This window comes from Belonocnema kinseyi, chromosome 4 (assembly GCF_010883055.1).
Source record: "Belonocnema kinseyi isolate 2016_QV_RU_SX_M_011 chromosome 4, B_treatae_v1, whole genome shotgun sequence".
NCBI lineage: Eukaryota > Metazoa > Arthropoda > Insecta > Hymenoptera > Cynipidae > Belonocnema > Belonocnema kinseyi.
The window spans coordinates 41,193,235-41,217,937 of record NC_046660.1 but is presented as its reverse complement, the minus strand read 5'-3'; the positions used below and the strand labels follow the sequence as shown (position 1 = coordinate 41,217,937).

At 31.0% G+C, this 24,703-nt stretch overlaps 1 protein-coding gene across 1 annotated transcript in view; it reads left to right on the top strand.

Moving 5' to 3' along the window:
* The first annotated feature begins 2,576 nt into the window (after window positions 1–2,576).
* Window positions 2,577–24,703, top strand: part of LOC117171609 — a 117,981-nt gene continuing 95,854 nt past the window's right edge. The window contains exon 1 of the mRNA XM_033359062.1: window positions 2,577–3,671. Within this exon, the coding sequence (XP_033214953.1) occupies window positions 3,508–3,671 (164 nt within the window). The 5' untranslated portion in view covers window positions 2,577–3,507. The remainder of the gene's footprint in view (window positions 3,672–24,703) is intronic.

Below are 24,703 nucleotides of genomic sequence, written 5' to 3'. Positions count from 1 at the left end.
GAATTAAAAAATATGAATTCAGAACCAAAAATACAAAGTTAGTCTTTTTAATTAAAAAGAATTAACTTTAAACAAAAATAGTTTTTAAAAAAGTCACTAGTTTTAATTTTTTCAAGCATTTAAAAAATCGTTAAATTTATATTTCCCATTTGTGAATAGCGCCTAGTAAAATAATTATATTGTTAAACGAAAATGTCAAAAAATATAAATTTTAACCAAAGTGTAGCAAATACAACCAAGTAGTTGAGAATTTTCCAGCAAATGAGACGAATATTTAACGAAATAATTAAGGTTTTAGCCAAAGATAGTCTCATTTTAAACAAAACAGTTAAAATTTTGCCAGAAAAGATGACTTTTGAAAAAAAGAATTGAATTTTCAACTAAATGGTCGAATTTACAAATAAAACAGAGTAAAGCTCATCCACAAACAGTTAGATTTTTTAACCAAATAATTAAATTTTCAAGACAAGAAGAAGATTTTTTAAAAGAAAATTGAATTATCAACCTGTGAAGTTGAATTTTCAAGAAATTAATTAATTAAAACCAAGAAGTATAAATTTGTAACCAAATAGTTAAATTGTCAGTAAAAAATTAATTTTTAACATAACATTTCTTTTTGCAACCAAATTAGTTGAATTTTTGTTCAATAGAGACGAATTTATATCCACTTTTATGATTGTTTAACCAAATAACTGGATTTTCATGGCAAAAAGATGAATTTTTTAAAAGACATTTACATTCTTAACTAAAAGTTAAATTTTAAACCAAATGATTGAATTTTCACAAACAAAAATTAAAGAAATCCAAACCAAAAATATTTGAATTTTCTTGTAGTTTGGTACTAATTCTGTTCATAGTTAAGCGAAAAATAATAGAAAAATGGTTCAACTTTAATTGAGAACATTAAAAATTAGTTGAAGTAGTCTCCTCGCGCCTACAAAAAATGGTTTCTAATTCGTTTAAACCTCCCTCTCTTATACGAGTATTTTCTCTCCCCTCACTTCATTCTTCGGCCCCTTTCCCTAACTGCTTTCTCCATTCAATCCCCCTCTACTCGATTCCTTAGTTAACACTCCCCTTCTTCTAATACGCTTTCCCATCCCTCCCTTCCCCTACACTACTCACCCTCATTTCTAACCATTAATCATACTTTCCCTCTCCGGATTACCTTCATTCTCCCATACACACGTTTCTTATTCCCCTCCTCTCATTCCCGTTCCCCTTATTTATTCTTACTTTCCACGCTTCATTTCCCTCAATTCATCTAATTCCCCTCTGTTCACTATCCCTGCCCCCCCTCACAATCCACCTCATCTCTTATTTCTCCTACTATCCCTCCCCTCATGTCCCCTATCTCAAGAAAATAATGAACTTTCAACCAATAATAGTTGTATTTTCTGATTGGGATCTATTAATTCAGTTTGTATTTAGGTGCAAAACGAGAAAACAATGTTTGAAAACAATGGAAAAAGAGGAATTCTTTATAAATGGCGAAAAAGGGAAATAGGGGAAAAAATTTTGAGGGTTTCATAGCCCCGAGCAGAAGCGCTTATAGTTTCGGCCGTGTATCCTTCCTTCTGCCGTAATTTTTTATAAAGACTGGAAGTGAGAGGATATAATGGGTGGGATAGTAGGGGCTGTGAGGGGAAATGAGAGGTGGGAAATTAGGGAAAGCGAGAAAAATTGAGGAGAGGGTTAGTGATGGGAAACGAAGGAGTAGTAGCAGATATGAGTGGAGGGGAAATAATGCAAATAAGGGGATGGGATGTAGGTTAGCGAGGTAGAGGAAGTGGCGGAAAAAGAAGATTGGGAAAGCAGATGAAGTAGAGGAAATATGGGGAAATTAGTGAGAAGAAGTAGGGGAAGTGAGGGGAAGAAAACTAGGGAAAGTGAGGTTTAATTAGGTGAGGAGAAGTAGGTGTAATTAGGGACGTTATGTAGGGGAAATTATGGAGAGGAAGTAGAAGAAGTCAGGCGAAGTAGGGGAAATTATTAGAAATGATTGTGAATAGAAGTGGGCAAGTTATGTTTGAGGAAGCGAGGAGAGGAGAAAGTAGAGGAAGAAGTTAAGTGTGACATTACGAAGGGTGAAGTGAGGGGAAAGTGAGGGAACGTAGTGTTATTAGGGTAGGGAATGTATGAGAAGGGTAGCCTTAAAAACGTCTTAATTAACGTCTTAATGTGCTACTAAATCCTTTTTGGTAGGCGCGCGGCGCCTACTTTCAGCAATTTTTAATGTTCTCATTGAAAATTGTACGATTTTTTTCTAGTTTTGAATTACAAATTTAAAAGTTTCATTATAATTAAAATTGAAACTAAGTATAGCGAACTTCTGAGAAAAACGGAAAAACGTCTACTAGTCGTATTTTTCTTCAAAAATTCGCATTTTTGCAACAAAAAAAAGTCGAAACATTCGCACGATCCGAGCTCTGTGCCTGTACCCAGTGCAGAGGCTCCGACGGCACCATCCTAGTTACGGCTCTGGATTTGCGAACACGCCGATGTTGGTCGAAGTCTCCGGAACAGCACGAAGTTTTCCCGAGTGAGCGAGCCAGAGATACGGGACGGACGGGCAGTGCGGCCGTCTCTGGTGCCGCGGCTAGATGACTAAATTGTTGTGCGTGCTTCTTTCTGGAAAGGAAAAAGTGTAAAATTATCTTTGTCATCGCAATTGCAAAGAGCAAACAACGATAGTTGCCCTTGGAAAGGTGTATTGTGGCAAAGTTTCTCATTTGGACAGCAAGGCTGTCGTGGATTGACCATTCGTCAGAGTTAAGAAGAGCACGAACGAATGATCGAGGACGGGTGTGGTGTTGGTGTTCATTTTGGGACAAGACCGTGTCCGTGGTGTCTGGAGAGTTTCGTTTGCAGAATCGGCTAATATGTACTGATGAGACAAGAATTGTAAGAAGGGTGAGAGACATAGGGAGGGTGTTGACCGAATCAGACTGCAAGTAAAAGTGCGACGGAGGTAGAGACTGTGCAGAGTAAATTGGCTTTCCGTGAGCCGGTGTGGCATCGGTTCGCCGATCGCTGGCACCCGGGCCCACTCGGACCTCGGATGTGTGTCTTCCTGGACGCAGAAAGTGGTATCGTCTCAATTACCCACTCTGTTTATATTACACACATCCAATGCGGAGAGACCTTCAGAGGAGATTGTGCAGATTGCAGAATATGAGTTTGACCTAAGGATTAGGATTAGAGTAGGTCTCCGCAGCCAGGCTCAGGCCACTGCAATCGTCGCCTGGGATTTTTGTCCAAGGTGGCGCGGGTGGGAAAGAAAGGCTAAAAGCAGAATTGGTTTGTCAACTGTTGTGAGTTTGTGTTTGTGTGCGTGTGTGTTTGTGCGCGCGCGTGTATGGATCAGTTGGGCAGTTGGGCCCAGAGGTTAGGCGAGACCCTGTCATACTGTCGTGCCGGTTGACGGTTTTTTCGTGCTACTGATAATATCAACGAGGTCCGTCGGTAGACCAGGTTTGTGTTGAAAACTGTGCAAAGGATATCAAGATGCAGGTGGCAACGTTATTCAGGGAAAGCGCCAATCTGCTGGGTGCTTCCAGTTTGGATCCCCCACAAACTCATCATCAGACTGTTCAGCAACAACAAATGCAACAACAACAACAATCCGTTGACATGCATATGAATCATCATATGCAACATCACTACAAAATGTAAGTTTACTCTACTTCTCTGACAACTACTAGAAAATCTATTTAACTTTCTGCAATATATTCAGATCGTACAAGTTCCAAAAGTATAAGCAACGGATGTGACATAACCTTTCGCAGAAATTTGTTTATCATGATAATTTATGACAAGTAGAGTAGTTCTGCTTGTATACATCCGTTAGTGCTGTAAAGTGATTAAATGCCTTCCGTCGTCAAGTTGGCTTTCGTATTGTTGCCGGATTGTTTCAATAATTAAGCCAACTTCAGGAGGGAAGGTACTTAATTATTTTAGGGTGTCTGTGCATTCAGCTGTTTTTAATTGTTGTAGCCGTAAAGCAATAATAACATATAATTGCCAATAGCGGTCTTTTTTTATGAAATTTTAGTACACACCTCCTACATGAAGTAAACATTAGGAATGAATCTCATTAAATGAAAAAAGATTCAACAGAATTCACAAGTAATTAAGCATTAATTTATCGCCAGTTAACTTTACTTTTTCGAATTTTGAGGGGGAAAAAGTGGCACTAGTGGGACAAACATTTACTTTTGTAATTTCTTCGCCAAGAAAGATAATTATTATAATTTTATTATTTCATTAGATAGTTCTTGAAAAATAAAAAACAATATTCTAGTACACTTATATAGAAAAAATTATTTTTTACGAAGATATAAACAGAATAGGGTGAGTTCCATGCATTTGGTCCACCCCCCCCCCCAGCACTCAACGAAGTGAAGTTAGCTGGTTTTGTAAGTAAAAATACCTAATTGGGTGAGCCAAAAATTTAGTTAAGTTTGTACAATTTCCCAGGTTCACGAGTTTTTTTGGTATATTTAAATTACATTGAATGACTTTCTCTGCTTTAAATGTTAAATTCAATTTTTCACTTTTTACATTGTGAAGTCATGCAGTTTATCATTCCGTCCTTTAAACTTTATAAACTATTTTTAATTTGAAAATAATTCCATGAAAATAGATTCATAATTATTATTAAATTTCGAATTCTATTCAAATATTGTTTCTGTCTAAAACATTCCTTTTGAATTCATTCAATTTGAAATTTGTAAATTAATAAAAAGAATAATAATTATTTAATGTTTATCAATATTAGAATGTTCATTTAAAACGAGAAATTATAAATTAAATATTAAAAACTAAACAATTTGAAACTGAATTTTTCCAGAGATAAATTTACACATTGCGCGTTACAATTTTAATTTGTGAGTAAAATTCTTGATTTTTTATGCATAAATAATAGTTAAACAATTATTAATTTAGAAGATATTTAAAAGTTTTGAAAACATTTCAAATTAATTTAAAACTTGAAATAATATAAAATAATTTTCAACAAAATTTCTATTTTTGCAGATTTTGAATCAAGAATGTACAAGTTTTTTTTTTAATTGTGAAGGGTTTCAATTTTTTTTAAGATGCCTAAGAATCCTCAAAACGATTTTTTTGTTTGAAAAAATAATTTCAAAAGTATATTTAAAAAGACCTCAAAAAATTTCCAATAACCTTGCAGGATTTTTCTAAATTTTAGGATAAATTTGAATAATTTAAAAAGGCCGTGGCTTCGTGTACTGATAATTCGGTCAAAGTAGCCTGCGTTTTTTGGCATGAATAACCGGATTTTTTCGGGACGTGTAGACTCCCTTAAAAAAATATGCAAATATTTTGAAAAAATTACAAAAATAATTAAACATTTAAAAATATTTTTAAAAATTTTAAACAAAATGTAGATGCTTGAACATTTCGAAATAAAATGTTTATGATAACAAAACGAATTTTCTTTATATTCCTGGGTAAGGGTACAATTATTTTTCATTTTGCAAAAATAATCTTAAGATAATATTTTACAAAAAGTACATGTTTATGTATAAATAACAATTGACCAGTTATTACCTTGAAACTAATTAAAATTAAAACAGTTAAACTTCTAATTTAGAAAATTTCCAGTTTAAAACAAATGTTTAATTCTACTATTTTTTAATTCTCTAGCGTAAAATTATTCAACAAGATATAATTTTGAAAATTTAAAAATTCACTGATTCATTCTTGAATTTAAAGCATTAAAAATGATAGCGTAGATTCATACTTTTCGAGCTGAATCCAAACAGTTTAAAAGTTTAAGATTTTGCAGTTCAACTTCGTTTAATTTAAAGGTGTTAATTGAAAAATGTTAATGTCTTTTATTTCCTTCGTGTAAACTATGGAGAGTTCGAATAAAAAAAATTTTCATTGCAAAATTTTTAAACTCCAATTTTAAAAGTTAAAAATTCAGGAGTTTAACTTGAGTGCTTTAATTTGCACTTCACTTTTTATTGCTTCACGTTAAAAAAATGTTTTCTTAAAGAGTTCGAATTTTTAAATTTTATTGACCGTGACAATTGTTTGCAAACGAAAAAAACAGGGCATTTTTTATTTAATTAAAACAACCGCTAGATATAAATTCCCTTTTGTATATATCCGATTTACCTAATTTTCATGTTAGGTTTTCAGACAAAAAATGGAAAAAAAATTTGTGGATTACTAAACTGCACTGAGGTTTCTAGTATTCATTAATTTTTAAACAAAGATGGATGATTTCATTCTATACTAAATATCTACAATTTAGGGCTTTAGAACTACACTTAGAAAAATATTTGTCTGAATCAAACAAACATATGTGTAACCATAAACGGATAGAATTTGTTCGATACAAATGAAATTTGTTTAAATTAAACAATGATGTGTTTGAATCAAACAAATATTTGTTCAGATTAATCAATAAAATGTTTGTTTGATCCTGTACCAAAGAAAGAATTTGATTCAAACAAACCTTTTTATAAGTGGATCCAATCTAAAAATTGAATTGTCTAATTTTTCTCCACAAACAATAGAATTACATCATTTTTAGATAATTTTAGGACCTATTTCTGTTTTTAATCAAATATATATTTGGAGTGAAAAATTGGATAATTTAAATAGTTTTTATGCAAAAAATGTAATTCTCAGGATAGAATTTAAAAAAACCTTTTACACAAAAAGTATTTATATTAGCCAATTTTTCACTACGAATACAGTTTTGATTCAGAACAGGAACGGGCCCTAATTATCTAAAAAAGATATAATTCTAGTATTCATGGATTAAAATAGGCAATTAAATTTTGGGGTTGGGTTCTGATTCCAATATCTTTAATAATAATCAAGACTTGCAGTAGGATAAAATTCTTTTGAATTCGAAAAGTTTCAAAAACCGGATCAATTCGGATGCAACAGGAATTCCAGAGTCTAATTCCCTCTTTTTCTTTTGAATCTTTTTTCATTACTGGGATCTTTAACGCAGATCAATTTTTTTATTTGTTGCCAAACGAAAATGTTGAAAAACTAGGAAAATTACATCATTTTCGGGTTCAAATTTATATAATTTGGACCGAACAAGGTAAAATAATTGGACCAATCGGCAACATGAAAAAAAACATTAAAACATTTATTTGAGTAAAAAAAATTTGTGCCGCCATCTGCACTTTGTCAAGAATATCGTTCATACTCGTTCATCTTCCAGGGTCATTGCGTTGTTGTCGTCATTTGAGCTTTCTCTTGTAAGCTGCTACAGCTAACAACTGGATAGACTCGAGTTAGCACCAACTAACCAATAACAAGTAGAAAATCTTTTGTACAAATGCAGAAAAAGAATAGCAGTCAATTTCCTTTTTTAGTTCTTATGGCTGTTTGTGGCCATCAATTAAAAACCATGAATTTTGGAAAATTACATTTAACATAAGCCTGCAGACAACATAAAATTTATTTGTTCTTATCGAAGGGCCCATTTTGTTGATATAGAATTAAGGATGTTACAGAGTTATGGGCACAACTCACAATTAACTGAAGTAATCAATAGTTTCTTTTATAATTTTAAGACTAGAAAAATATAGCTAACCTGTAGTTTAAATATTTTCTAAATCGTATCTAAAAAAAATTTAGTTGTCAGCTAATTATTTTTAAAAGATCGTTGTGTGAAAGAAATAATAAACGACCGATTGGTGGCATGAAACGCGAGATGAAACGTGACAACACCGTAAATGACCGCAAATCAGCTGATGCAGGATCGTACTTTTAGAAAAGGCTCTGTTTTCCTTAGGACTGTGCGTAGCATAGATATAGATATTGAAAAATAATTGCCACCGTCTACCCATATTTGGCCTTTTATATTGAGAAATAATATTTTTATGTTTTACTCAATTTAAAGTTACCGAGAAAAATGGGGCGAAACAGTTTTTGTCTGGCTGCAGTTCTTATTTTCCACATGAAGTTATACTTCATGTTGAAAATTTGATGATCCGATATTGTGGCTATTTTTTAAAACTTTTTTTTACATGTTAGCACGAAACTTGGTACGTGGTGAATCTGAAGGTCAGGAATGTCGCATTCTGAAATTCCCTATTGATTTCGATTTTCATAGGAAGTTTTCATTAGAAACTGTATATAAATATATGTAAGGCTGACCCCCCCCCCCCCTTATACTGAATTCCATACAAATCTGATAAGATCTTGAATTTTTTTACATTTTTTCGGGTTTTCTCCACTGTGAATTACTCCCCATACAAATGTGCATGATTCCACCAAAAATGATCATTTAAGGATTTGATTTACTGTTTTCTTTGTTTTTTGAGCATTTAGAAAAACCAGATCATATATATCTCTGTCATTGTCTGATCAAAAATTCCCTTTTGGTGCTACTTACATTGGAGGGTAATAGAAATATTTGAGCACCCCCAAAAACTTATCTCAAAATGTTGAGATTTCGTCCTAACCTATTGTACAGTAGTCTTGACCCCCCCCCCCCCTATGTTTATGATAAAAACCGGAATTCCTCCATATTCAAAAAAAAATACCATGGTATTTTTGACAGAAAAGTATGACTGCAGTCATACTTTTCTTGGATAGAAATAAATATAAAAAAGTGATCCTTATTTATATTTTTTATTTAATGCAATTTTCAAAGATATACACTCTGCGACTTGGCAAAAATTTTGTAAATTTAAGAAGATTGTACTTGCTATTTTAAAACCTATGATCTGTAAGGCGGACATTTCCTGGAAGAGTAGCTTCATCAATATGTCTTACAAGCAGATGATTAGGGCTTGTAGACAAAAGTTATCACACCTTTCAGTTTCTGAATTTCTGGAAAATTCCGACATTTCTTTTCCTCTCACCCCCTGCGTTTCTCCATCAGCCCTATTTCAGAATGCAAATTTCGACAAAGAAGATTATTCGTCCAGTAAATTTACGTCTAGCAGTTCTTCAGAGTTTAAAAAAAGCAATTACAATCTTTTTACACTTACAACCTTTTTCGAAAGTGACACTGGTTCTTCTTTGAAACCAGTTCGATAATCTAAGGAGGTATTAATGCAATATTTATTAGGTCTGAATGTGTAGGTGATACTTTTATCACTAATAATAGTAAATGCATTCCAAGATATAAAAATTACTTGATCAATAAATTATACAATTGGGAACTTTCATATAATACAGAACTTCTTACGGCAAATTTGACTACAGATCTATTTTAATATAAGACAACACTCAGAAAAAACGTTTCTTTTTTGGTTGATTTAACGAAGTAGTTATTTCGTTCAAACAAATTTGTCGGTTGGAAGTATCTTATATTCCCTTTACCAATATCTTTGGAAAACCTAGAAATGTTATTGGTCGGTGAAAGTCACGGCAGGGTATTTTCTTTGAAGTCAGGGAATTGTTTTGAGCCTGCTTAAATTTGTTTAAAAAATCGTGATATCAACTTAAATAGCGATGTTTTTCCAATTTTATAAAGATTCTTTCATAAATTATGCAATCTCTTGTGTTTCTGTGGCTTTTTTGTCTGCTCTTCGAATTAAGAGTCTCATTTACACATTCCAACCATTCTTCTCGCGGTCTACCTCTGGACACATTGTCATTTACTTTATCTTGATACACTTGTTTCGTTAGTCATTCATCTTTCATTCTCTGAACATGCCCAAAAAATCTTAGCAAAATCCTTTCACATATGCCAACTAGTGTCTCCTCCACACCAAATTCTTGGAGGATTATCTCATTACACACTTTGTCCATCAGCGTTTAGCCGCATATCATGCGCAGGAATTTCATGTTAATCGCGTTAATTTTACTCTTATCCTTTTCTTGATAGGTCTCCACGTCTCACTGCCGTATATTACACTCGGTATGAATATAGAATTATTTATTATCCTTTTAGCTTTATTTGATATACTTTTACATCTAATGGGCCCTGCTCTACCGATTACTTTTTTACTTTCGTTTATACGCTAATCTAACTCCTCATCTATCTTTTCGTCACTAGTGAATAGGCTACCTATGTAATTATGTACTATGTATATATTTAATTATCTTGTTTAGGTTAATTTTGAGTCCCATGTTCTTTATAATTGTATTAAGTTTGCTCCAAATTATTTGCATGTCCTCCATTGACTGCCATAATAACCGTATCATCTGAAAAAACTAACCCACGTACCCTCACTGTCCCGAGATCTACGCCTTCTTCGGTGAAGAGGGCCATTCTTAGACATTTTTCCATGAATATAATAAATACCACGAGGACATAACGCATCTTTGTCTAACACTTTATATAATATCGAACCGCAGTCACTCAGTTTCCCAATAACCCTTACACTCGCTTTGCTACCTGCATATATTGTTTGTTATTGCTTGCAGGAGCCATAGAACTTGTCAAACGCATAATAATATTTAAATAATTTTAATACACTTATTATTCTTTATAATTTTCTGATTTCTAATTAAATGTACTTAATTACAACTTAACCATTCGCAGATCGATAATAGTTTTAAAAGAATTTTATACTTATTCACTTGAATTATAGTACCATAAAAATCTGTTTATTGTCAAGAAATTTTGTTCAGAATCTTGTAGTCGACTCCGTCTTATTCCAATTTTATAAATTAACTTTAGTTTTCTGTTTAGTAAAAGTAAAAGTTACTAAAATTTTCAATATTATTCCTTTGAAATTAAGCTTTAGCTCAATCCGTATAACGAAAAATACAAATTATTGTCCAGGGAGCATTAAAAAGGCTTTTTCCGATTCTGGTAAATTTTTAACCAGAATTTCTGGTAAGAATAACAGACTTTTTTACGAAACTGTTTTCTGCTAGTAAGGAATACAACATTCGGGTCATCTTAATAAGATCGTTACGTGCCTGGTGACATCTAGTCGCCGAATATCTAGTCGCGAGTCATCTAGTGACTAGAAAATTTAGCCGCCGGGACATCTGGTCGCCAGGACAATTATTCGCTGGGACATCTAGTCAGTCGCCATGCTTAGTCTCCAACACTTTCAGTCCCCGAAACGTTATGTTATAAATCAGAACAAAATATAACGTAAGAGACTAATAAACTTCGCAGCAAAGCAAATAATATTATTTTTCTCGTATAATTAAAAAAAAAAATCGCCATTTGATTAGATGTCCTAACGACTACTTGCCCTAGCGACTAGATATTCCGCCGATTATATTTCCTAGCGACTAGATGCCCCGGCGACTAGATGTCCCGGCGACTAGATGTCTGGCTAACCAGATGTTCTATCAAGTTAAACCAGGTATTCCGGTAACCATCGATTTTCGTCTATCGAATTTTTGATACTTTTCTACCTTCTTGGACTCTTTCTAATACTAAATTCAAGATTGATTATATTTATTTATGCATATATAATTAAAAATTCATCAAAGAAATCGAGATTTTTTGAGAACTGGACATTTACCACAAGGCATCACATGATAGGTCCAACAACACGATATGAGACAAACAACTGATTTCTAAAAATCAACACAAGATCGGACAACTTTTATGTTACCAGAAATATTTACCGTAGAAAAGTTTCATTAATCAGAAAAAATTAACCAGCGTTCATTAGCCAGAATTTTCTAGTCGTATTAACCAGAATTTCTGATTAAAATAATTAGAAGTATTTTAACCTAGAAGAAAAGAAGTTTAAAAAATTTAAGAAAATTCAAGATAATTCAGAGACAGGTGTATACCAGAGTGGAGGTTTTATTTTCACAAAACAAAATTATTTTCTTAATCTGGACCCAAAAACCGAGCCAAAAGCAGCGATTACTGACCTACAATGACCTAGAAGAAAGCTTGAATAATCTTCTTAAAGCAGGGTGATAATATAATAATAAATATGACATTTTTTAATCTTAATTTGAAATTATTTTATTCTGATTATAATATATTATACGTTAAATATGTTATGAGATAACGATTCTTGTCTTTGAATGCTAATTTTGAAGGGAAAATGAAAAATTAGTTAGGAAAAAGTTAGAGGGTTTTGAAAACGAACTTTTTGCGCCCACCATAAAATAATATTCTCATTAGTAATTAATTTTCTTGTATTTATATTTATTATTGCTTCAGTTGACAATTGTTTAAAAGTTATACTTTTTGGCTTAAAATTCAACTATCTAGTGGAAAATTAACTTTTTTGTTGAAAATTCATATGTTGGTGTGAAAATTAAACCGAATTCTTTTTTTTATTGGAAATTCATCGTTTTGGTTTGAAAATTCGTCTCTATTGGTAAAAATGTCATACTTTTTGGTTAAAAATACAACACTTTGGTTAACAATTTTATTAATTTTCTTTGGCTGAGGATTCAACAAATTTGTTGGAAATCCGTTCTTTTTTTATTGAAATGTATCTGATATTAAATTATTTGTCGAGAATCAATTATTTTTGTTTGAAAACCCAGATTGTTTTCATTTCTTTAAATCTTGTCCAATATTCGCAATTAAAGTAATAATCTAGAATTCGTCGCTTGAATTGCTTTTTATGATTCAAGTACAACGTATGGGTGGAACTTTTTACCCAAATTTGCCCTGAATGGTAGAAATTTAATGTGAGAACAGTTGATTGCAGGTTAGGTCTGTTGTTTATTTGTGTAATTACATATTTCGATTTGAAATCCAATTTTATTTTTGGATAACTGGAAGAAGGTAGCATGTTTTATTATTAAGAATCGAAAAATACTGCGATAAACTTCTTTTAATTTTGTGTGCAATGAAATTATCTGAGTGTTTACGGTGAATGTAAATGAAATTTAATATACACGTTCTTTAATGGCGATTTCAGATGCTTGAGATATTAATTTTAATATACATTGGTATTTTAAATTTAATACTATTTTTTACAGTGCCACTTTTTAAGTGGCACTGTAAAGTGCCAGTTATGTGAGTGACGACAGAGTAAAAAAAGGATCTTACGGTTAATCATTATACAATAACGATGTGTAGTAAGTACATAATATATCAGCCAGAGTAGCGCGAGTGCATGTACGACAGCAATATCGATCCACGTTATAGTTACACATTATTTTAATGAACATCTTATCAAAATATATAGTAAACCAATTCATAGCTTTCGAGTCACTTGTAGTCACTTGAAGACTGCATTAACTTGTTGGATTTTTTCTTGAATAATTTTTCTGAGATGAGTGACGACTGGGTTACAGAGAGCTCGCCCAACAGGCTCTCCCGTCGCTCTCCTCGTCCCGCACAGTTTCGTAACATGCGTCTCTCCCACGTCTCACCTCTTCTCTTCCCAGCTCTCCTCGTCACTCTTTCTCCAGATCCCTTTGGGTCTCTACGGCATATAACTATATATTATATAGTATACTATACTAGTATACTGTATAGCTCATTCTACAATCTACAGGGCGTCTCAGTTACCTTGCAGAAGAGAGCTGATAAAAATACATCAGCGCTCGGAATAATCGCAGTGCCTGCTATAACATCCGTGTACTGTATTCTGTTTATTATATACAATAGCTATAAGGCCTATTCGGAATACTTTATAGAAGATTCTTACAAATTTCTTCTATCAAGGGTTTTCAGGATGTTTCTAGAAATCTAGAGTCTAGACTCTAGGCCTGCTTTCTTAAAATGAACCAGTGAAATCTCACTGATTTCCAGTGCAATCTCACTGTTTGCCACATCCAGAATTATGTAACTGACAATCAGTGATTTCACTGGTTCACTCAGTGGAATTCCATAATTGGTTCAATCAGTCAGGTTCACTGGTAAATAAGGGTTGGGCCTCCCACGTTCAAGCAAAAATATTATATTCCCAGCTTATTTCACCCAGACCCGAAATATTTATATTACAAACACTGGTTAACAATAAAGTCCATTCTTGCCAGTTTTATCTAACACGTAGCATCGCTAAATGCAATGTTGCGACACGCGCGGACCGGACGACTCAACTGGAGGTTCATGTCTTGGCCGCGTGGAGCGCTATATCACTCATTGAATATATCATTTAACGCCACTGGTATATTTAGTAACGCTGTTTGAGTTCAGTCAGTTACTGGTTCATCCAGTCAAAGTAGGACAAACACTGATTCACCAGTGATAATTCAAAATACTGATTCAAAAAGTGACAATTTCTTTAGTTTAGTTTAAGAGAGTTTATAGAGTTATGTCATTTGCGGAGAAATATTACTGAAACTTACATTATAATTATTTCTATTAAAATTCGAAAATTACTTTTCTTTTAAAACGATTCACTAAATCGTTTTTTTTTTAATTAGGTAAAAAGTAAGTTATTTAACGTGATCTATCATGGGAAAAACCTGCCCTCCCCCACCTTCAATCCTTCCTTGACCCAGTTTCATCATCAGAATCCAAAAAATCCAAAAACCGAGCACAACGCTCACCCCCTCCAACCTTGACAATATTTGGCACTTTTTTTTAGCAATGACACTATAAACACACTATTTTCTTAAAACTGTCAATGCCACTCTTTCTTCACTTTTCATTGGAAAATATTTTTGAACTTCTATACTAATTGGCTAAAATAATATGCCACCTATCTCACGGAAAACAGATCAATTTTTATCCAAACAGTTGCATTTTTAACCAGTAAAGATTACATTCCTACTAAAGATGAATTTTCAAATTAAAATGAAGAATTTTCAACCAAAAAAGATTTCTCTGTAAAAAAAATGTCTTGTAAAATGTTGAATTTTAAAGACAAAAGGATAAGTTTTTAACAAACCAGTTGAATTTTCAAGCAAATAGTTAGTTTCTTAACGAAAAAGATGCATTTCCAATCAATAAAATTCATTTCCTATTAAAAAAGATGAATTCTCAATAAAAGACATACATTTTTAACCAAATAGTAGTTAAATTTTAATCCAAAAAGACTCATCTTCTATCAGAAAGTGTAGATTTTCAACATATTATGTACATACAATTTTATTGAAATAGTTTAAGCAATCGATGTGATTTTAGTTCAAATTTTAGATTATAAATGTTTAGTTTATATTCTATAGTTTCTAAAATTTTTTTAAAACTTAATAGTTTACGACTTAACCCATTTCGCCCCAAAATGTCCATTTTGGCCATCAACTTTCATGCACGTGTCAATGCCTATTTTCATCGGCCAAAAAAATCGCAAGTCATAGTCCGCTATTTTCGAGGTCGCTCTATCGATCTATGCTATTTAGAAAACGAAAAAAGTCTTGCCACCCCTGATTTTTTCATTTGAAAAATAAAAATAGTAGTTCTTAAGGGTATTTTTTTTTTTAAATGCAATTTTCAACGCAAAACACACACACACGTGTGTGTGTAAATAGTTATTATGACTCCTGTAATTTTTTTGGCTGATGAAAATAGACATTGTTACGTGGATGAAAGTTGATGGCCAGAATGAACATTTTAGGGCGAAATGGGTTAAAAAGATCAATTTTTAACAAGAAATGGAGTATCTACAATTTCGTTGAGGATAATTTATTTTCAAGACAACAAAAAAATGTCTACATAGCAGCTTTATTTTGTACCAAATAGTCGAATTTTATACCAAAGTCTTGAACTTTCAAGACAAATGACGAATTTTTCTATCAAAAAGTTGAATTTTCAACCCAAGAATAATAATTTCCAACAAATTAGTTTATTTATAACCAACCAGTTCATTTCTCAATAAAATAGTTCAATTTTTAGTTAACAAAATTAATTTTTGACGAACTAAAATGAATTTTCAGCCTAAAAAACGAACAAAAATGGAATTTAAATTAAAAATATAAATTTTTAACCCAAAAATAATAAAGATACCGTAATTATGTGATTCTGCCTATGTTTAGTTATAAGAAAATATTTGAATTTTCAATTAAAAAAGATGAGTTTTCAACAAAAAACTAAACAGTTAAAATATCAGTTGAAAAAATAATTTAAAAAATAATAATTTTCACAAAAAATGAATTTTTTACAAAGTACTTCAACTTTCAACCAAGGATTTGAATTTTAAACATAAAAGATTAATTTCAGCACAAAAAGTAATAGTTGATATTTTAACAACAACAAAAGTTTTAATTTGAAATAAAACACGGTGGAATTTAACCAACAAAGATGAATTTTCAACAAAATACTTGAATTCTGAACTAAAACAGATTACTTTTTAACCAAAAAGTTGCACTTTAAACGAAAATGGAATTTCTACCAGAAAAGAGATGGATTTGCAAACCAAAAAGGTAAATGTTCAACAAAATAGTTGAATTATCAATACAAATTTGTACGAGAATAATATAGTGTTGTAGATTTTAAAGCATTATCATGATTAAAACAAAAACTGTATGTCGCATCAAAAAATGGTATGAAAAAAATTTGTAGATCTCCTTGAGATTTATAATTTTTCATCTTAAATTTTTTTTTCGTTTCTCGCATAGTTTTTCTGTAAAATTACGTCTCTATATTCGTCTCACCTAAAAATGACATAACGTAAATTTGCAGTTACTTTTGGGATGAAAAATTTTGCTTTTTAATATTTCTATCGTATATCGTATAGTTTTGCTGGGAAATGGAATTTTAGATTTTTGAAAAAGTATTTTCGATGGATAAAACCACAAAATGTTGGTCAAAAATGGCCGCTTAACGAACTCATCCTTTCTTTTCAGTCCTTAAAAAAGTGTGCCAAATCTGACTCCAGTCTGATCAGCCTTTCGAAAGTTATCGCGCCTACAGACTACACTACAGGCAGACAGACACCTTATTAAAAATCATTTTTTCTTATTTTAATTTTTGACTAATTTTGTATAAGCCCAGAAATTATGGCGAATTTTTTATATGTGGAGTTTTTGTTAGAAAAAAATTATAGAAAATTAGATATTTGTAATTTTTGTTCCTTTAATCAAAACTAGAAACGTAAATATTTTTGAGTTTTGCTGAACTAAGTTATTGTTAACGCTACTCTTGTTATATTTTATAAGAATATATTTGGTTAATTATTTTTGGTATTTTAATTGGTTGTAGAGAATTTTCACGTATTTTTTATCGTTGGAATTAAAATTGAATGATTTAAAAATTTGATAAAAGTGCTTATTTTTTATTTTAATTACATAAAAATCATTTAAAATTGGTTGAAAAAGTCGATTGGGAAATGCTACATTTGAATGAATGGTTTTTTTAATGACATCCGTTTCCAAGCTTCTGAAAGATAAGGAAAATTATTTGAGATTTCAAGTAGTTGAAGATTTTGCATATTCCGCTAGTAATAACTTTTTATCATTCACTTTAAATGTTTGACATTTTAAGTGTCAACAAATATTGTCACTAAGTATTTATATGAAAATAATTGAATGTGACATGCGATTTTTATAAAAATACTGAATACCCATGAACTCGCAACGATTGTCCGTATAACTGACGTCACATCAATCATAAAAGCTACTATTCCCGCAAATTTTTCTATCAATTTTAAAAATTATGTAAGTAAAAAATATTTAAACTAATGTTGATTTATTTCTGGTTCAAGTAAACCTAGTTTAACGTCCTCTCTAACCTTAGAGATTTCTATTGTAATCATTATTTTCTATATTCACGACACATGTAAATTCTGTATTAACTTTTAGATATAATTGATAATTTCTTTGATATTAGCAATTAATTATTGATTAATTATTCAAGATTATTCAAGATTATAAAAAAGTATTGCAAAAATTATTAATTTTGATACTAAGTCAATTTTCCATTTCCTATAGTATAAACATATAGTATAAACTAATTTTATACCTATAGTATAAACTAATCGCTGATAATAAATATCTAAAAAAAGGTTTTTTGTAATTTAACTTTTATAACTAATCAATACTTAATCGTTAATATCAAAGAAACTAATAACTAAATCTAAAAAATTTTACGAATCCTCTGTTTTAAAGAAACTTCACATTTTTTCGTTTAAATACGCACTACATTGATAGAAACTAGTAAGAAAGTGTATTTTCATTAAAAGTTATCTCTTTTTCATTGAAAAGTCTACTTTTGTATTATTAGTCGAGAATTCACCTTTTTGGTTAAAATTTTTTTCATTTTCTTCGCTTCCTTTTTAAGTTAAATAATTTGGCAGAAAATGCAACTACCTGGTTGGAAATCAGCTTTTTTGTTTTAAATTAATTTTTTCAAATAGAAAGTTTAAGCTTTTTGCAGAAAATTTATCAATTTGGTTGGAATTTTTTCAGGACTGAAAAATCTGTCTTGGTTGAAAGTTAATCTGTTTGTTTTGGGATTTAACTATGTTGATTGAAATTAGTATTTTTGGTTTAATTCCATTGCTGTTTTTTAATTTATAATCTTATTTATTTTATTACCTTCTTTCCTAAAAAATATTATTTTCAGGCTGAATATTTATGTCTTTGGCTTAACTGTTTTGTCGAAAAATCCACAATTTGGTTAATATATTTTCATCCTTTTAACGGAAAAATATTTCTTCGTTGCAAATTTGTCTTTTTGATTCGAAAATGTATCTCTTATGATTAAGCATGCAATTGTTTGTTTAAAAATAAATCTTTTTTTTTGAAGATTTGACTATTTTATTTAAAATTTGTCTTTTTTATGAAGTTAAACTGCTTTTTATTTGAAGTTGAAACCTTTTTTGGTTTATGTGCCAAATATTATTTTTTTTTTCATCGATAGTACATATTTATTAGTTGAAAATTCAACAGCCTCGTTGAATGTTTAAATACTTTGTTAATATTTTAATTTTTTAACTATTTTATAGTGGGTTGGAAATCTATATTTTTTAGTTAAAAATTCATGTATTGTGTTGAAAATTTGTATTTTTTTGTAGAAAATTAGCCTTCTTGGTTGAGAATTCTTTTTTTTTGTAAAAATTAATTCTTTAACTGAAAAATGTACTTTTCCATTTTTCATTGGAAATCTATCCTTTTTAGTTAAAAATTTAACTATTTGGTTGATAATTGGTGTATTTTTTTTAAATTCGTCTTTTTTTGTATAAAAGCAATTGAAAATTGGTTAAAAATGCATTTTTTTGGTATGAACATTTAAATTGTTTTGTAAAAAATTGATCTTTTTGGCTTGTAATTCCAACAGTTTTGTGTCAAATTCAACTGTTTCGTTAAAAATTAACGGTTTTGTCAAAAATTTAATTGTTATGTAGAAAAATCGTGTTTTTGGATTGAAAATAAACGACTTTAATAGGAAATTTAATTATTTTGTTCAAAATGCAATATATTTCGACCTAAAATTTCTACAACATGGTACCTACAAAATATTTAAATTGTATAAAAAAGTTTTTGAATTGAAATTATTAATCGTTAACAACAACATTTTTAACTTGATTTTTTAATTTGAAACCAGAAACAGTGGAATTAAACCAAAGATTTTGATGTTGAAAATTTATTGTTTCAACTGAAAATTGAATTATTTCATGTTTATTAGTTGGAGGAATCATCTTCTACACACTCCAGTTTAAAGTTCAATTATTTGGTTGAAAATTACTGTATTTTGTTGAAAAATTATCTTTTTGCTAGAAAATAATCTTATTGTTTCAAGATTAATTTTTTTCGTTAAAAATGTATCGTTTCAATTGAAAATTTAACTATTTCATGTTTAGTTGAAAATGTATCTTCTTCAGTTTAAAATTCAACTATTGAAATTTGTAATACCTTCGAATGCAAGCCTTCTTACCGCGGGAGTAACTGTGAGGCCTGAATAATTTACATACATATTCCAGACTTGTAGTAGGCAAATTTGGCACATTCGTCCATGGGTAATTTTTTTTCTGTGTAATTTAGATTCAGACAGACAGTGCAGTGCAGTCCAGCTTTCAATCTTATATGGCTCATATGGTCGCGTATTGTCATTAGTCATTACCTAACCTACACTCTCGCAGACAGTCCTCCGAGGTTATCGCAGCGTGACGCGTCAAATCCAGCGATATCTATACATTACTGGGTGTACAATTTATGTGCAACACATGAGACATAAGCGATGCAGTGCGCGCGCACTTTGAGGCAAATCAGTAGATACAGGTAATTACAGTGTTCGATGTTTCTTCTTCCCCACCCACGTCATTTACTAACGATATGGAATTATCGGTCGCCTATAAGAAAACGATAATGACTTAAGCTAAGCAGTGTAAAGGCATAGCTGGCAATTCGCAAATACGCGACACATACCGATACGACGCAGCGCAGCGAATATATTTGCACACGGACAAAGTCTCTTATGTTTAGTCATCTTTTACACGGCTTTTGAGCTGGCCTCAGATTGTCAAAAAATAACTCGGCATGCCCTCAGTTATATTATACAAGTTTTTATTTATATAATATATTTTATTTTATTAACGACAGATATTTGGGCCGTCCATAAACTACGTTTACAATTTTTTTACTGCCCCCCCCCCCCCCCCCCCCCCCCCCCCCCCCCCCCCCGTAAACCATCGCTGACGACCGTAGTTTTACTTTAACTCGGCCCACCCCCTTAAAAAGTAACGTAGCCCGAAATTCCCTAAAAACAGGGAAAATAGAGTCTTTTTCACGTAAATAGAGGAATAATAGGGGAATAAATTCTTTTCAATAAAATTAAGGGAATTACTATATTTAATTCAATATGTAATACTTTAAATTTCTCAGATTTCAAGTCAAAATATTTTGCAGTTTGAATAAAGTGGATGATGTTTTAACCAAAAAATTACTAATGACCAAATAGTTGAAATTTAATGCCAAAACAAAAGAAATGCCAACAAAAATAGTTGAACTTTTCACCGACTCTCTAAATCTGAATCAATGAAATGTCACTGATTGTCAGTGAGATTTCACTGGTTGAAATAGCTCGAACCGGTCACTGACAATCAGTGAAAAGTTACTTATTCATTCAGTGAACTAATCATTTTTGAGAGTTGGCAGCACTGCAACCATGTCAATTTATCAGTCATAATAAAATAATATTTTAGTAGATTCAATCAAATAATCGTAGTCAAAACTTAAAACCCATAAATATGATCAAATATTTAAAAAGGTGAAAATTTTCGTTGTTTTTAAATGACAAATAACCTCACATATTACTTTACTTTCAAGATTGGACTGTCATGTGCACATCCGTTAAGTGAATACTTTTTATACGAGTTAGAGTTAATTAAGGAATTCTTTTTTCTACATAAGTAGAAGGGTAAGAAATCACTGATTAATCAGTAAAATGTCTAACTACTATTTCACTAAATGACTTTTCACTGATTCATATTTAGAAAAAAAGTACTTAAATATTGTCAAGCCCAAAAGACGATTTTTTTAAAAGACAGTTTTATTTTCAAATCGAAATGTTGATTTAAAAAAAAGGACTAATTTGTAACCGAGAAACATTTCTATTCTATATAAAAGATAAATTTTTCACCAGAAGACAAATTTTCAACTAGTTGAATTTAACACACAAAAAAACAACTAATTTTTAACAAAATAGTTCAATCCTCAATGAAAATAGTGAATCCTTAGCCAATAAAGATAAATATTAAACTATATAGTTTAATTTTTAACTAAAATATGTAGATACTTTTGGAAACAAAAATGGAGTCGTCAAATTTTAAAAAATAAAAAAATAAATTTACAACAAAAAATATATTTTTTTAACCAGTTGAATTAAAAACAGAAAATAGACATTTTTAACCAAATAGTTAAATTTTCAAGCCAAAAAGACGATTTTTTTTTTAAAAAACAGTTACATTTTCAACTCAAAAAGTTGAATTTAAAGGAAGGTTTTTTCAGCTAAGAAAGATTACTTTTCTACCTTCAAAGATGAATTTTCTACCAAAAAATGAATTTTCATTAAATAAAGATAAACTTTAAACCAAATATATAGTTAAATTTTAAAGTAAAATAATTTTTTTAACAAAAAATAGAAACGTCAAATTTTCAGTTTGAAAAGTAAATTTTCAACAAAAAAGATTGAATTTTTACCAGAGGAATTGAAAACATAGAAGGGAAATTTTTAAACAAATATTTAGTCGAACCCTTAACAACAAAAAATGAATTTTGAACATACAAGGTTATTTTTCTATCGAGAAAGACGAATTTTCAACCGAATGCATTCATTTTCTACCAAATAGTTACTTTTCCAACTTATAAAGGATACATCTCCAACCAAAAGAGAAGTAGCTACATTTTTAGAAAAAAAAATGAGTTTTTAGCCAAAAACAGGAAGCTTTAACCACAAATTTAAATTTTCGCCCAAAAAGGTCAATTTAAAAAAAATGAATTTTTAACCAAGTACTTCAAATTTCAACCAAATTTTTTAAATTGCGAACAAAGAAGATTAATTTTTTTAACCCAATAGTTATATTCTTAACAAAAATTATAAATTTTCCACCAAGAAGATTAATGCTCGCATTAATGTTGTATCAAAAAAGAAAATTTTTCAACAAAATGCATGAATTTTCAACAGGATTATTAAATTTTGAAGTCAAAAATTGGACTTTTCATCAAAACAGTTGAATTTTTAGCCCAAAATTATGATTTTTCAACAAAAAAGTTAATTTTTTTAACAAAGTAGTTGAATTTTTAACCAAAAATATGAATTTTAAACCAAGTAGCTCAATTTTATATGGAATTGTTGAATTTTTAAACCAAAAATACGAATGTTCTACAATATAAATTCTATAATATAAATTTCTTCTATAATATAAATTATAAACAAATGAAAATTTGTTTGATAAAAGTTTATTAAGTTTTAAAAAAGTCGTTAATGTTTTAACAAAAAATGATAAATTTCCAGCCTAATAGTTGAATTTTCATATGAAAAAGATGAATTTTCAACGAAAAGGATCAAATTTAAGCCAAATGATGGAAAATTCGACTTTATTCTAAAAAAATCGTCTTTTTGACTTGAGAATTTAACTGTTTGGTTAAAAATTCAAATATTTTCTTGAAACTCCTTTTCTTTTCATTCCAATTTGTTTCGTTTTGTTTATAAATTCAGCTATTGGGTTGAAAATTATTTATCTTTTTGTTGAAAATTCAACCTTTCAGTTTGATGATTGAACTTTCATTTTTGCAATATCCACTTTGAAAGTGAGGACCTCCATGCCTCTAAATGATATGCAAAGTACTTCAAATCCAGCAGACTTTGCGGGAATAATAATGGCACGTGCGCACTTTGGAACATGTCTGCTTTGCGAAACGACGCAATAGACGCGCGTGCGCACTTCAGAGATGTTTATCTTTGCACACTGGCAAAATAAAAATAATTTTAAAAGAATATTTGTGTCTCGGGACACATGACAGAAGTTGAACCTCGAAATAATATTTATGTGGAATGAATTCATGGAATTCACGGAATTCTTGAAATTCATGGAATTCACCGAATTAAAGAAATGCATGGAATTCAATGAATACAGGTCCCGGAAGCTGGAATCACAACATTGTCATATTGATGTGGGCACTATGTCATAATTTAGTGCTTATTTAGTGCTAATTTATGCTGCAGAAAAAAATTTTTGTGCCCGGTAATTTTGGCCAAAAACATGTAGTAATGCTAGCTTCAGCTGAAGCCACAACTCCGGTATGCGAAACTCGGAAACTATTAGTGGTATCAAATTCTCCTTTGCGCAGGAAATTAGTGCTAATTAAGTGCTCTGGATTTATGCCTTGCAAAAAATCCGGGCATTTTTTTTTTACCAAAAACGTGTAGTAGTTGCTGGCTTGAGGTGTCTCTGGTATGCGAAACTCGGAAAATATTAGTGGTATCAAAATCTCCTTTGCGCAGGAATTTAGTGCTAATTAAGTGCTCTGGATTTGTGCTATTCAAAAAATCCGGGCACTTTTTTTTTACCAAAAACGTGTGGTAATGTTGGCTTCAGGTGACTGGTGTTGTGCAACTCGGAAACTCTTAGTGATATCAAGATCTGCTTTGCGCAGGAATTTCCGAGTTTTATAACACCAGTCACCTAAAGCTAGCATTACCACACGTTTTTGGTAAAAAAAGTGCCCGGATTTTTTGCATAGCACAAATCCAGTGCATTTAATTAGCACTAAATTCCTGCGCAAAGCAGATCTTGATATCACTAATAGTTTCCGTGTTTCACATAGCAGGGTTACCTAAAGCCAGCATTACTACATGTTTTTGCTCAAAATTACCGGGCACAAAATTTAGTTTTTGCAGAATATATTAGTACTTAATTAGCACTAAATTCATACGCAAAGCAAATTTTGATATCACTAATAGTTTCGAAGTTTCATAACACCAGAGTCACCTGAAGCCAGCATTACTACACGTTTTTGGTAAAAAAAAAGTGCCCTGATTTTTTGAATAGCATAAGTCCAGAGCACTTAATCAGCACTAAATTCTTACGCAAAGCAGATCTTGATATCACTAATAGTTTCCGAGTTTCATAACACTAGTCACCTGAAGCCAGCATTACCACACGTTTTTGGTAAAACTAAAAGAGCCCGGATTTTTTGAATAGTACAAATCCAGAGCAATTAATTAGCACTAAATTCCTGCGCATAGGAGAATTTGATACCACTAATAGTTTCCAAGTTTCGCATACCAAAGTTACCCGAAGCCAGCACTACTACACGTTATTGGTAAAAAAAAGTGCCCTGATTTTTTGCAAGGCATAAATGCAGAGCACTTAATTATCACTAAATTCCTGCGCAAAGGAGAATTTGATACCACTAATAGTTTCCGAGTTTCGCATACCAGAGACACCTGAAGCCAGCACTACTACACGTTTTTGGTAAA